The sequence below is a fragment of the Diuraphis noxia genome, unplaced genomic scaffold (assembly GCF_037042655.1).
Source record: "Diuraphis noxia isolate RWA-SAM2 unplaced genomic scaffold, SU_Dnox_SAM2 contig0001, whole genome shotgun sequence".
NCBI classification, from domain to species: domain Eukaryota; kingdom Metazoa; phylum Arthropoda; class Insecta; order Hemiptera; family Aphididae; genus Diuraphis; species Diuraphis noxia.
The window spans coordinates 99,238,375-99,255,226 of NW_028301711.1; the positions used below are offsets into that span (position 1 = coordinate 99,238,375).

The window sequence follows — 16,852 nt, forward strand, 5'->3', positions numbered from 1 at the left end:
ATAATGTTTATAAGAATGAAGAACACTCACTGACTTAAGTTTGTCCAAAAATAAGTAAGCACCATTTTGAATTAAATAACCTGTCAAAGATGCGAGTCAAACTAGCAGTACAAGTAAGCCTATATTTATTATAAAGTTTAAAGTTGATTTGTTTGTCTGTATGTCTGTATGATTGATCTTTATAAAAATAAGCAATACATTAATTAGTGAATAAAAACATTCATTACAAATGCACAATTAATCATTAAAAAATATATTATTTTTATTATTATTAATAGGTGTTTAGCACATCTATGGCAGTAGATATCAAATTTTATAAAAGCAAAAACTTTAAAGGTTTTGAAGATTCTGAAGAAACAGTTAATTTTACGGTTATGATGAATAACATTTTTGATGCTCTTAATCGCAAGTTTCCTGCTGAAGGAATAAAGAAGAATAGTAACGATATAGAGGTTTCTTATATGTTCATATCTGTGTGTATGTTTTGCATGTTTGTGTTTTATATTAGATCATGTGACATTTAATTAAACTAATTTGTTTATAATATATAGTTTATAGTATTACTTCGTTTCATTTAAATAAATTATTAATTACTAACCTAGGTACATGTGAAAGTAATTTATAGATTTTATTATAATAATTTTAAAAAAAAGAAAAAACATCCAGTTGAAATATTTTAATGTGTTATTCATTAATCAAAATAAATAATGATCAAATGCAATTTTTTTTTTGATATAGGTTTTGAAACAAGGTTTATTATGGATTAAAGAATGGGAATCAAATTTAAAAAAAAATCTTATTCATGAAAGTGAATTTTTAACCAGAACAACTGCAGACGGTCTTTAAATTACAATACAATCCACAATAGATTTAGTAAATGATTTGCTAAATGATTATGGATTCATTTATGTAGTTACTGCTAAATTAAACCAAGATTGTTTAGAAGTAATACTACTATTTTAGTATTTTCATAACTTTATGTCAAAATTAAATATTATAGAAACAATACATACTATGATCAATATTACAACTTATTTATATTTTATTGTATACATAGAAATTTTTTGAGATAATAAGGCAGGTCGCTGGTCCTAATGATCACCCGACAACTCCCACATTTCTCCAGTTGTACAGGATGCTATCGGTACATTCTCTAGTTAAGCCACCAAAATCTGGAAATTGCACAATATTTGAAGGTATTTAGTTTGTTGGATATTATATTTTGCATTCACTGAAATAATATTTTCAATTTAGAAGATCAACCAGTAATAACTATATCAGATTTTAAAGAAATTTTAAAAGATCCATTTAACTCATCAATTAGAGAAAACAAAATCAATAATATTATTGAAGAAGGTAATTTTGAGTTAGAAGACATTATCTCACCAGAGGAAATAAGCTCATCTCATTCGTCAGTTTTTGATTGCACAGTTTATTTTTTGTCTGGGTATGACAATTTATTTCATTTATAATAACATTAAATTATCAGTTTTACTTTGTATTACAGATACATAGCAAAAAAACTTACAAAAAAACAAAATGTGATTTCTGTTTACATGGGTTAAAAAATTTTAATGAAAATACCTCAGCCGAAGCTCAACTGGTTAATTTAAAATCTAGAGGGTATTTAACTCATCCAAATAATAATTTATTTCAAATGCTTAAAAACTTAGAATCATGCTTTATATTACATGCCAACTCCAATAATGTATTTGAAGAAACATTAGATGATTTTTTCAATAAATATTCAAATCTAACATTTCCATGCACAGAACATCAAACTGAAATACTAACAGACATTTGTAGTAGTTTCATAATAATGCGCATAAGGCAATATAGCTATATAAAAAATCAATTGGATAAGAAACAAAATAAAACAAAAAAGAAGCTGCCTAAACTAGTAAAAAGTTAAGAATGAACATAGATATAGGTAACTGTAGGTATTTATTTAATAATATGAATTTTTAAATTGTTACTAGATGAAAAAAACAATTGGTATTTTAAGATTATCACAATTTTATTTATCTTACTGTGGTGCCTATTATTAATGTTTAACTGATTTATATATAAAATATTTATAATATTAATGTAAATTCCTACCTTTTATAGATGTAAGATGGCAAGATGTACTTATTTAGTTATTCATGTTAATTTTACAATAATTACAATTTAATCTTTGGTTTTTTAATAATCCCAATCATTGAGGGTTGACCTCACCTACGTGTACAGAACTATTGTGTTACCTACACATTAATTATATTACGTTTTTTTATAAATGTAAAACATTATTAAGGCACCTATTATTTATTAATATTTACAAAGACATAACGTATAAATGTATAATGTATATTGTATATGTATTTTATTTATCGTGAAATCACGAATTGGTAGGTAATAGGTAGGTATAAAAAAATATTCAAATATCAAACCATAGAACAAAACTAACAAAACAATAATCAAATCAAACTTTCAAACTATCAAACGCATCACTGCATCAGTTTATTTTACAATTAATTACGATAGAGCGCGCCGTAATACAATTCTTATCAGTATATAAAAAATCCACATTTAAACTAATAAATTGATCGCTCACGCCAGTTTCGTAAAAAACCTAAAAAATGTACAACGCGTGCTGTTAAAAGACAACGTTTACGTTGACAATTCGTAAAAAAACCGTTTACATAGTCGAACCGGGATTTATCTTATATTTAATTCTGAATAGTGTATATATTATAACGTATTTAATATTTAGGCGATTGCACAGATTACCCGTCCGGTTCATACGTCGAAACATGTGTACGTTGTGTTGGTTGTGTCGGGATTGTGAAAAAAAACGAAAACTTCGTCATAGATTTTACCATTTACTGAAACGTCAAGACGAATACGTCGAATACCTAAGTTACTATTTAAAAGAACACGATTGTGATCTTTTTAATATTGCGAAAAACAGTATTTTTGAATTGGAACTCGATTTGCGAAACGAATATTCGAATTTATACTATAACGGTCAATTGGACGATGGTCATCGACGATGGAACAACAAATTGAAATTAAATAAAACAAACATAGTCAGTAAATGGTATTGGAAGGAGCAGATTTTCAATGACAAGTTTCGAAAATTCTTGACAGATGACGCTTATAACGTATGTTATAAATATGATTTACCACACTTGTTTTATAAACCACATAATTGGACGCCCAATCTTCAACCGTACGACTTACAGTTCGACAATAATGGCCATATAAACGATGGAGAAATTGTCAATAAATTAAGTAGCATATTGAAAATGGATCTCGAATGGTGATAAATGTCTGGTGACCCAAGGACTGCTGGATTTGTATGTAATATATGTTTTGCATTTAATAAAACGATGTTTTAACCTTTTGACGTGGCAATACGTGTACCCGAGGTGGGAAAAGTTGCCCGTTAAGGGGTTATTTTCCTGTATAAACTATTAATGTATATAAAGTTAAAATTTTGATGATTATAAACCTACGCGCAGATGTGTGTGTGTGATGTACGATTTTGAATAATTTGATTTCCATGATATTTCCATTGATATTTTGTATTAGTTATTTCAAAGTCGAATTGTGTGTCATCTTCCGTATCAAAAGCAACTAAAAAAAAATTAATTCATTAATTAATTAAAATAAATAAATTAATTAAACATAATATACCTAAAGTGGCGGCCCTGGGATTGCATTTAAAAAAAAAAATTTGTTTTACGTTATTTATAATCAAAATGTTATACCAATTTTGAGTTTATCGTTATTTGAAATTTAAACGTCATTCAACTTTTGTGTTTATTGTTATTCGGAATTAAAACGTAGTTATACAATTTTTGCGTTTATCTTTATTCATTTAAAACGTTATAAAAGTTTAGCGTTTATCTTTATTTAAAATTTAAAATTATTTAAATACCTGTTTTAAATGTACAAATGTACACAGGCCGTAATTTAAAAGTATACAATATATGACCATTTTTTGGGAGGCAGGATTTCCCTATTCTGAGTTTTAAGTAGGTATGGTATAATTTTATTTTATTTATCAAATGGGTTAAATAACCCAATTACATATTATTTACAAAATATAGAGTACAGTGATACAGATTAAATTTCAATACATAGTTCGTAAAGAAATGGAAACAAAAATAAATGATAAAACAGTATGATAATAATTTATCTTAAGAGTAATAAATAATAATGTTATTGAATTTAATAAATTGCCTAGGCTCTAAGGATTTTATAATAAAATAATAAATATTAAAAAAATCATGATTATTATTTTGAAATTTTGAATCTATTATTCATTAGGTTTTTAAATGTTAAAATTATTTAGTAAGTTTTACAATATTGTGCATGAGAATATCATTTAAGCGGGAATTTATATTTTAAACATATGGGTTAATCTGCACCCAGATAGCAAAAAAATATTGTTTCAATATTGTAAAGACAATTTATTTGAATGATGGAATTGAATGGATATTGTATGCAAGTTGAATGTACATTTTCATGCATTCATATTTCATTCCATGCAATATACCAGCAATTTTATTTGGCCACCTTATATTTTGTATTTAATATTGAATTTAAAATCATGCATTAATATTTTGTACCAATATCAAACTTTTATTGAAAATAATCTTGGATGAATATTGATTGAATAATGTTTAACATTCACAAATTATTATAATAGCATTGCTTCATAACATATTCATAATAATTAAAATTAATAATTGACCATATATTGGATTGATATTTTAAATTTTGTATTCAATGTGCATCTAATATTCATTATCAGTTATCACATCTGAACTGCATTATTCACTGATTCATTTATAAAAAGTTTCAATCATTACAAACATTTTTTGTTATGATACACTATTAAATTTGATACTTACTGGCTTCTACCACTATATATCAACACTAGAAAAATGGAAAAATATATTCTTCAGATTTACCCAATTGTACAAAACAATAGAAATAGGTGCCATATAATGCTATTACTGTAGAATTAAGTAACAATAATAATTAAATATTTAAAATAAATAAATGATAGTTTTATTAGATTATAAAATAAATAAATATAGTATCTTCATTCTTCATAGTATTTGAATATAATATGTATCAAAATATATTATATTATGTTAAATTTATCATATAATACAAAGAAAAAAAATTGTATTCTGTTCTTAAACACGTCATATGTGTTATAATTATATTATTATAAACTTGTAATACATATTAAAATATATTTTTTAAACTCTTTAATAAAAATATATATACATTAAGGAAAAAATATGATAGGAGACTTATACAGGGTGTCCCACGAAGATCTGACATTCTCACAAATTAATAATAAATTTTGTTCCAATATTAAAAAAAAAAAAAAAAAATTATAATTCATAGAAACTTTCACTACTTTTTTTTATTTAATTTTTTAAATGAAAATAAAAAACTTAAAATTGTTTAAAAAAATTTCCAAAACATTCAATTTAATATATCCAAGTTGTAGATCTTATTTTGATCAAAATTTATATAGTAAAAAATGTATTTAAGACAAATGTATGATTTTTAACAATATTTTTAAATATCAACAATATTCTCATTAATTACAATCTAGTTTATTTTAGAAATATAATTTCAAAAAATATTTTATAATATAAACTATATCGTAATTTACGACTTAACGAGAATATTATTGATATTAATACATAAATAAATATATATATAGGTATACAATATACATCATACTACTGCTATTGAAGAATATATATTTTGTAATAAACAACTTATTAATTATTTCCATTACTTAAGTAACTAGATAGTGTAGTACTTATATACTTGTATAATTGCTTTTACTGTTATTAAATTATTTTATTATTTTATAGAAGCAATCCGTAGTGAAACTAAATTTAAAAATGTCCAGCTTAAAGAAATACAAGATTGTATTCAAAAGTATTTGGCTCAACAGCCATTTGTAGTAAAAAGAAAAAACGCTGCAATCATAACAAATGCTGAAAATAATGCTGTCTAGTAGGTAGATATATACCGAGTGTCCTGAAATTCTGACAAATGAAATTACTTTTATTCTAATCAATATTGAAAAAAAAAAAAACAATTTTTTTAAATATAACTCATAGACACTTGCACTACATTTTTTATTTTTTATTTATATTAATACTGAAAATAAAAAACTTAAAAATTGATTAAAAAAATGTCCAAAACATATTCAATATAGCCAATTTGTAAATCTTATTTGGAGAAAAATTGATTTAAGTCAAATGGTTGATTTTTAAAAAAAATTTTAACACGTTGACTGCCATGCGGCCGCCGGCGTCCGCAGACTACTAGCATACAACAGTATTTTTACGGACGCCGGCGGTCGCACCTTTGTATTATGTATACGCCATATGACCGCGGGCTGCCATAAACACACTTATTTGTAAAGGGGAATATTTTTTGTGGCGTCAAAGTTATGAAGATAATGTTTAAATGATGGCGTAGAGGAGAAAATTTCGCGTAAAATGATATATTATTCGCCGCAAACCGATTATTTTTTATACATTTATTATTATACGTAAAATATCACTACAATAAGCATATAAAAAAAAATTCAATCACTTTTTTTGTTCAAATAATATGTTTCCAATTTCAATTCTTAAATATAAACATAATACAAATTATAAATTTAATACAAAACATAATTATCGAGACGTATTTATAAATAATATATGTAAAAAATAATTAAAATCCTTAGTTTGTGTGATGCAGATTAAAACAACTTATACATGTATAAGATTTACATGGTGCGCAGAATGTAGTGATCTTTTTTACTTCCTTCGATGCCTGTTTCGATCCAACTATTACTGTTCTACTTTGATAGCAGTGGAAACATCTCTTTCTGATTTTTCTGTTTCTACCACATTTTTCTGTTGTTTCTTGGAATATGTGTGTGCTGTTAACTCTTGCTTGTTGAACTTCTTGTGGCCCTTGATTGTCTAATCCGAGTATTGTATCAACTAATGTTTCTCTAAATTGTGTTATCTTAATTTTTTTATCAGAATTAATTGTATTGTAAACTATTAAAGCATTTACCACAGCAGTTCCAAACAGTATTTCTGTCGCCACCTTATGGTACCAACGTATAGACTTACGAACAGCTGTACTATAGCTAGACAGTTGATCCGATAGATCAATTCCCGCTTTTCCGGAGTTGTAGTCGACAATTATCTTAGGCTTAACTATCGATTCTTTTTTTTTGTTATTTTTTCCTGTGTCAATCATATCAATATTATGTTTTGTTGACAACATAGTTACATCCCTTTTATCACGCCATTTCGCAACAATAATACCGTCTGAATTTTCCTTTCCGATTATTTCTCCGGGACTTAACTTTTTTTTTGTTATTTCAGGTAATTTTACTCTATTTGATCGCAGAGTTCCAACTAGGTGTGTATCATAATTTAAAAGTTCGTTTGCAAGTGTAATTGAAGTGTAAAAATTATCCGTGACCATTGTACGTCCCATGTTTAAATATCTTCTACTTAGATCTAGAACAACTCTACAACCCAATCCCTTTCCATCCACTTGACTCTTTCCTCCATAAACTTGAACGTTATAAGTATAACCATTTGTTCCGCAAAGTTTAAACAATTCGGTGTTGTACGATTGAGAACGTTTTACCTTTTTAGCAACACGATTGAGAACGATGTCGGCAGATCAAAGAAACAATATTTTGTACCTTAAAATCAAACGATTGAGAACGATTTTTCTAGCGACGTTGCCATTTATTGGATTTTGATGCAAATGCATCTTTTTTTGGTGTTATGAAACGTTGTTTTGTAAGTATAAAATGTACGACAATTCTTGCAAACCGTGGCAATAATCAACTCCATTGAAAATAATATTACAAAAACCATGGCCAGCAAAGATTATAATCGTATTGTTTCAACAATTAATTTATATAAAGAGTTTGAACAAAATAAGGACATTATAAGGTATTTACAATTAACCGGAAATAAGTACTTAGGAAAAAAATATTGATTTTTTAAATTATTAATCCTAAGCTGACAAATAAAATATATAAATATATTGTAAATAAATTTAAATTTTTTAAATTTTTATCTTAAGCTGACAAATATGTTGTATATAAATATAATTTTTTTTACTTTTAATCTTAAAAAATGGATATCTTATATATATTGTATATTGTATTTTTATTTTTAATTAATGTGGCAACGTTGCATAAAAGTGACAGGTAAGAACGTTCTCAATCGTGCTATTAAAAAAGGTACGGCCGATAAGGACCGTTCTCAATCGTGTTCTACCCAAACAATTTTACACCGTACTTATGGGCTTTTCCCGGTATATATTGTCTAAATAATAATCTACCACGAAAAGGTACCATTGTCTCATCGACGGCCAATACCTCACCTGGTTCCATTACATTTTGAAAACGGTTTACAATTTTATCAATTATATTACGTATTTTATAAATACGATCACCTTCAGGTGCTTTTTTATTGTCTGAAAAGTGCCAAAATCTTAGAAGTAATTCGAAGCGATTTCTAGACATTGTTTTTTGTGCCACATAGTTTTTATATCTATGTTTGGTGCTCCAGTAACTACCTAAATTTGGCATGTCAACGAGTCCCATCCATATTAATAAACCCGAAAACAATTTAATCTCTTTTGAATCTGTAGGAACCCATTTTTTAAATCTGCTAGACTTGGAAATTCTATTACTTGATAAAAACTGTTCCGCGTTTCTGTTCGTTTCAATAACAATAAGTTCAATAATGTCATCAGTGAAAAATAAATTAAAACAGTCCCAAACAGTGGCATTAGCTGATATATTAATTTTTAATCCCGGAAAACCATTAAAAACTAGATGTTTTTGATTATTACCTGTTACATTGGACCAAATTTGAACACCAGGATTTGAAACTGGTAATATTGTGTCTTGTGAATGTTCGGTATCGCTGGTTTCACTTTGTTCATCTGAATCAGAAGTTATAATTGGGTTGTAAGTTTCGTCTTCATCTGTGTCATCGAAATCACTAAATGAACTTCCACTATCATCAGTATCTAATAATTGACGTACCGTATCGTCATTTACTTTAAGTCTCTTTGGACGTGACGCCATAATTAAAAATAAAAAACTACAATAAAATATCACACGAAATATTATTATGTACGACTGCCGGCGGCCATATGGCAACTGACTAATTATATTATAATGACAACGTCATGCGACCGCCGGCTACCATACACTTTAAATATCATATTCTTACGCAGAACGACATAACAAAGATAAGGATATCGGAATTATTTTTTTCCGATTATTTGTTCTATAAATATGCCAATGTACATTTATGGAATAACATCGAAAATAGAACGTGGCCTTGTAGGAAAGATAGCGATGCGACCGCCGGCTGCCGCATGGCAGTCAACATGCTAATGATACAAAAAACTCAATGGTACTACTTAATATAATTAATACAGTAAGCTACAGTTGATAGATTTATTTTGATATATTATTGTTTAAGCTAATATTTAATCACATGTTTATACTTGTCAAAATTAATATGATCTATATGATAGGAGTAATGATGAATGGTTATGGCACACATGTCCCTTTATATTAAATTTGATGATTTTAATAAAATACAATTTTATTAAATACAACAATACAATTATATTTTAATACATAATTGTAATTAAAGTCATGATAATATCATGATAGAAAATAAGTTATGACTGTTATATTTAATACAATATCTTACCAAAAATAGTGGAACAGACATTTAATGAGGAAAAAGATGTTCCTAATAATTAATAATTCCTAATATTCCTAATGCCATGAAATGAATATTTGCATAAAAGTTCATCATTAAACATTTTTTCAAATATCCGTTTAATTGAATGTCTTATGTCATTTCCCATTGACCACTTAATTTCATGAATCTGAAAAACAAATAGAAATTATAACACAAGAAATAAATATTTTTTATTTCTTAAAATAGAGTTACAATACTGTGTGTATTTCTAAGTCATTGGATGAAACTATTATAACATTTCTTTCAAATTTAGAGTGGCTATGAATCAAAGACTAAAAACCTATTAGTAGATACATGGTTTTCACTATAATAATAAGCTTGCACAGACATTTCTGGCAGGGTAGTTAAAATAACACACACACACACACACACACACACACACCTAACCTAATATAACAACATAATTAACCTGCTAAAAAAAGTATGTTATACTACCCCGTGTGCCCGCGCTATTATGGTTTCCGCTATTCAAATAAAAAATATCACTTACTAATTGAGACCTAAATTCATGGTTTTGTTCGTGGTCAATCAATTTTGCTTCCACTGCTTCTAATTCATCCTCTGTATTGATAGGTGTTTTAATGAATGATTGGTTTATCGAAGATTGATTTTCGGAAGATATTAAAGTGGTTCTATTCACATTATTAGGTGTATCAATTTTGTGTTCAATTCAATCAAGTATATCGAACAATAATCTGTGGCCGTAACGTAATCCAGCAACTTGTTTTTCAACAGATTCCAATTTATGATCTAATAAAATGAATTATTACACTACAGGTAATGTACCTGAACCTCTACTTCTATCAGATGAATGCAACTTTGTTAATGGATCATAAGAAACATCTTTATCTGAATCATCTAAAATTTTAATATGTAAATTATAATATATATAACTTTACTATAAGAGCATTATTAGGGATTGGAAATTATAGGAGCTATGCAAATAAATAAGTATGAAAAAATGTGAAATACTCAACAACAAAAAAATATTATTATTATGCAAAAAAAGTATATAAGGATAGTTTTCAAAAACATATAAAGTCTTTATTAATTAATAATTATTATTTTATTAATATACAAAAAAAAAAAAAATATTTTATTGAAATACTGTGTCGTGTAATCTGTTGGCGTTTGAGATTATACTATAATTGAACTGAAAAAAGTATTTTTCATAATTTGTGAAATTAAATACAAAATAAATATATTTTTTATAACACCTGTTAAATCGTTGCATTGAACTATCAATATTTAAAATGAATGAAATATACAAAATAAGCATTTTTAATTTTTAGTTGTTAAACTTAACATTGCAGTGTAGCTAGGACTTCTAACTTTGTCTGTAATACAATGAGAGCATACAGAAAATAAGCAACACCTTTAACTCCCAAACCCTATTCTTTAATGTTTATAATATTTGTTCACTTGAAGAATCTTCAAGCAGTTTTTTAAAATCAATATTAAATGATAATTTATTTTTTGTTTTATTCATAAATGATGAGGTTGAGGAGTTGAATTCACTAAGGGTGATGTACCTGAACCTCTACTTCCATCAGATGAATGCGACTTTGTAAATGTCTTATAAGAAACGTCTCTATCTGAATCATATAAACTACAATATACTTTGCATAAATAAGCTTTGTTTGAATATTGGAGATATAAGAACATTAAAATCACAAGATATATTATTAGGACCAAGTTGAGGAAACAGTAAACCAGGATTTAATCCTTAGAATTTTATCAAGGAGCGAATCAGACATGAGTAAAATGCGTATATGGGTAACTTAAATAAGTATTGATTATATTATAAAAACTTAACGAATTCTGACACACTCGATTTTGAGGGGCTGCTGTATTGTGGAAGTTCAATCTCTGCTATTGCCTTTTCTTTTAATTTTTTAAAACTGTTATTATTAGAACTAACAATTTATTTGGAGCGTTTATTTTTTATTTTTTTTCAAGAACTAATTTCATGCTCAGAAATATCTGAAGTAATAGTAGCGACTTTTAATTTAGATTGTGCTTCAGAAAATGATGCTATGTATAAAAAATATTTGATAAATTAATAAAGATAGATAAGCACTTCCTTTAAAAATATATGTATAGAACTGTGTAGAAGTTTTCATTAAAGCTTACCAATATTTCTTTTAAGCTCTCTCACTTTAAATAAATCAAATTCAATAGTATTGTAGGGAGATCTTTTACTAATCAATTTATTTATACTGCTAAAGTATGTACAGATGGTTTGGGCCAAGCACATTTACCCAATAATGCATCAAACCAACATGATGGAACTGCAGATACAGAATTTTCTTTAGTGAATACTACAACAGAGTACACCATATTGTATAATACCTGATACCTACCATAAATTAATAGGTCAGTATAATATATTGAAATAAAACTGTTTTATTGAATTTATACAATAGTAACACAATATAAAAATAATATAATGTGTAATTAATGTTTATTGAGTTCCTAAATTAATAAGCTATTGTTAAATCATATTAAAAAGTGCAATTTAACATATTTAATGTAATATTTTAATTCTTTTAGATTAAACTTAATTATAATATACAATATTTTTTTGTTAGTCAAATTCAATAACAATTAAAACACTCATTCATAAGTGTGTAATATAGGCATAGCAATATTATTATTACAATCACCATTATAAGATGTAAAAACTATATATTTTTTAATAATATAATTTAAACAATAAAATCTTCAGACAGTTTATTTACAATAAAAATATTCAATGTTTTAGATTTAATTGGTTTCTGATAGTATAAAGTTTTTTTAGTAAATATCTTCCCTACTATAATAATCTGTTCAGTATCTAAATCTTTTATAATATTAAATACTTTAATTACATCATTATTCAATGTACCAAAATAACAATCAGACTCTTTATCAATTTTTATGGTTATTATTTTATCAGTCAAAATTAGGGTCTTATACTGAATTCCTCGAACTGTAGCATTTGGTAAAGGACCATTATTATGTTGAATTTTTAAAATGGGGCTTTTATCTAGATTTATATTAGGATTATTACTGGTGTGTATTTCAATCTCTTTGAAGTGTTTCACAATTTGTGCTAACGGTTTATCATGTTTTCTTAACATGGCTTTAAATGTCTTCATGAAATTCTCAAACGGAAAACAACTTACACTATCCAATGGACTAAATAATTTATAATCTTGGCATAAGTGCAATAACCCATGTATATTATGGGAAATCAAATGTTTACCATAAATAATTTGAAAAGATTGACAAAATAATTTAAAAGTTTTTGAGCGAATTCTAAATTGTTGCCAAGATTAGGACTGATTAATATAACCATAGCAATATGGAAAGCCATGAAATTTGTATAACGTTTTTCTGACAAACTATCTTTAAGTACCAAAGGTCCAGAATAAATTAATAATTACCGGAGCTCAGTAGCTTTCCACCGAAATCTCTTCCAAGTCTCTGGGTTTTCTAGAGAATTCGACTGTAATATTAATTTTAATGGACCGTAAATTTGATGAAATTAATTTAATCTTAGAGCTTGGAAGTCAAACTGATAATGGTCCTTTCATCCATAACAAAATAAGTTTGCGCATTACACCTAAGCATGTTAGATGCATATTGTTGACGCCACAATCAATGCATGCACCTGCACACCATGTCCACCACCAAAAGCCCGATAAGCTTATCTGTCGACCGACTGGTCACGGCGGCGGCGACTCCGCGTATTCTCTCGACTCGACCAGTACAGGTGACGTAGCCGCGACGACGTGTGCGTGTCGTCCGTTGCCGCTTTGTTTTTTGGCAGAAAAGGTATTATTGCCGTGCAAATATATCGCCGTATGTAAACGTACTTATTCGCCCGTCCCTCGTCGCAGTGCGAACGTTTACATTATTATTATGTATTAAGTCGATGATCATCGCTCGTCCGCAAAGTGCGCAACGCGACTCGACATATTCGAAAATACTATTATAGTACGTGAGTGTTGGCCATTAGTATTATTACCGGCTGCCCGTCATTATTGCTACGTCGACAAGTTATTACGCAACTGGTCCAGCGGTTCCACCACGACTCACACACTGCAATCCACGGTATCAGGTCGTACTATCATTGTGTATATTTATTATCACTTCGGGATGTTTATATGATATTAATTGTTATCGTTCTGTATTCGTATTATTGTTGAATTATATTATTATTTAAATTATTATTATAACGATCGCATGTGATCCGAAATTTATTATATTATTATTATACTATTACATTATTAGTATACTATTTTGTACTTACGGTGGTCGTTTGTGACCATATTATTACTAACATAGGTTAAGACCTCATTTGTATTATTATCTGTAGTTCAAATATTATTCAATTATTTGTCATATTGGTATTCGCTTGTTTACTTTCCATATTTTAATTCCTGCTGTTGGCAATCTCCTGATAAGTTATTTGTTGGGCGTGCCAGCCGAAACATTGGTCCATTCGAGGCCGGATATCGAAAATACAGTCCACTTTAATTAATTACGTAACCATTCGATAAAACAAGTGAATTTGGTCATAATCTTACTGTTCATAGCTGTTTCAAGTCTATTTATTATATTGTTGTATGGTAGCATCGTGATGGCCATCTAGATACGTCATATTATCGTTGTCGTTTTTCTATTTTATTATACAGTATTAATGTTTCACGATGGCGCCAACAGATCAACAACAACAACAGGAACGTTTTGAGCGATCTTTACAGCGTGCTATTGTTAAACGAGATAAGTATGTCAATCAGATGTTGATTTTGTTCGACTTAGCGAAGACAGTTGAGTCTGATCCGTCATCATTACCTATATTCAATGCGCGTACACGGGATTTGGAAACACTCATGTCGAATTTTCGCCACGATCAGGAGGACGTTATGGATCAGTTGGTTGAGCTAGGGCGGATTGAGGAGTTCGTACGAGACCATAGTACCATTGAAACTATTGTCACCGAACAATACTATTCAATACAAGCCGTGGCGGGTGCTGTGGCCTGTTGTAAATTGGATACGGTACCCAGATCAGGTTCTCACATTAATTTACCAAAAATTAAGTTACCGCATTTTAATGGTGACATAATTAATTGGTGGTCTTATCGTGACACATTTACATCGCTTGTCCACGATAATTCAGATCTTAACAGTGTTGAGCGGTTTCATTATTTAATTGCTTCAGTCTCTGGAGCTGCGAGTACTGTGGTACGTTCAGTCCCTCTTACTGGTCCCAATTATGAGGTCGCTTGGAACGCATTGCATGATCGATTTGACAGTACGCGTCTTATACTTCACGCGCACTTGGATAAGTTATTCGGATTTTCTCTCATACAAAATGAATCACTGACTGATTTAAATAATTTTTTAGATGTATTTAAAGAGAACACAGCAGCGATCGACGCTTTAGGTTTGAATGATTTGTCCGGTTTTCTATTATTCTATATAGCGTCGCGCGTCCTGGATAGTTCGACGAAACACCTCTTCGAGGCTGATCAAGGTACACATGATCTTCCCACTCTAAATGATTTATTAATATTCATACAATCTCGGTGCAAAATCTTACAAAATAGTTCGATGACAAACGTCGAAAGGAAACCTACAGCTTTTACGCGCCGAAAGCCTGTAATTTCAAGATCTTCGTTATTGGCCGCAACCAAGGAGCACGAGCCTCACTGCTATGCGTGCCAAGGGACACACTATGTATACAAATGTGAGAAGTTTAGGGGACTAACCACATCAGCACGATTTCAGCTGGTAAAGTCCAACAACATGTGTTCAAATTGTCTCAGTGGTACCCATACGGCTTCCACGTGTTCGTCGAAGTATTCGTGTCGAACCTGTTCCGGAAAACATCACTCGTTACTACACTTCGAATCACGAAAGCGCCAGGCTGGCACTAACTCAAATAACCATGCACCCGCGGTTCCATCGTCGTCGGCACCCCCCGTTGGTAGTCTACCAAGCACCGATGACACGTCATTTGTTGGTACCGTTAGCAGCGGCAATTTGAGTGTTTTGGGCACAGCTGTTATTCGGATGTGCAACCAACAAGGACAGTGGGTACCAGTCCGTGCATTAATAGATTGTGGATCACAAATATCTGCTATAACAACAAAATGCGCGACGCGACTTGGTCTTACTCGGTGCAATCGTAAAATCAACGTAGTCGGACTGTCACAGAGCCCCGTAGTCCAGGCAAAAGGTGTAGTCTTGTGCAGCATAGTACCACACATGCGGTTAGATCGAAAGCTAACTTGTGAACCCGTTCTATTGTCAAAGATCACTGGGATGATGCCCTCGAAAGTGTTAGATTTATCTATACGAACCCAGTATATGGATCTGGAGCTCGCAGATCCGAATTTCGATCGTCCAGGGCAAATTGAATTTTTACTAGGCGCTGACGTGTACAACCACATTTTCAAAGACGGTTATCATGTACGTCATACACCAGGGTGGCCTTCTGCATTCGAGACAACATTAGGCTGGATTATTGTTGGAGCCGCGGCAGTCTCAAGCGCTCCGTCATCGCAAGTATCACTGTCATTAACAACCGAACCGTCACTCAAACAATTGCTGAACCGGTTTTGGGAAGTTGAGGAGCCTGTGGTTTTACCTAACCCGTTTACAGAAGAACAAAAGTGCGAAGAGATTTTCCGTCGTACCACCACCAGAGATCCGTCTGGGAGGTACTCAGTGTCGTTTCCGTTTAAAACCGATCCGTCTGTTCTTGGTGATTCCCGGTCAATGGCACTATCAAGATTTTATAACTTGGAGCGTAAATTAAAAGCCGATCCTATCATATACGAGGAATATAACTCCTTTATGAAGGAGTATTTACAACTTGGCCACATGAAACTTGCGCAAACTCCCGCAAACTACATCATTCCACATCACGCAGTCGTCAAACGAGCGAACGGAAAAATTAAACTAAGGCCGTCTACACACGGAGCTATTGATTAGAAACTAATTACTGACGCAAAT

At 29.7% G+C, this 16,852-nt stretch overlaps 1 protein-coding gene across 1 annotated transcript; it reads left to right on the forward strand.

The window, feature by feature from the left end:
• The first annotated feature begins 14,539 nt into the window (after positions 1-14,539).
• LOC149062745 (uncharacterized) lies at positions 14,540-16,831 on the forward strand. The gene has a single exon (XM_089215395.1). The coding sequence runs from the start codon at positions 14,540-14,542 to the stop codon at positions 16,829-16,831; it is 2,292 nt and encodes a 763-aa protein (XP_089071521.1).
• Positions 16,832-16,852: the final 21 nt, after the last annotated feature.

Bases quoted from the DNA above. Each gene is read 5' to 3' on its own strand.
- LOC149062745 (XM_089215395.1), top strand. From the start codon at position 14,540: ATGGCGCCAACAGATCAACAACAACAACAGGAACGTTTTGAGCGATCT.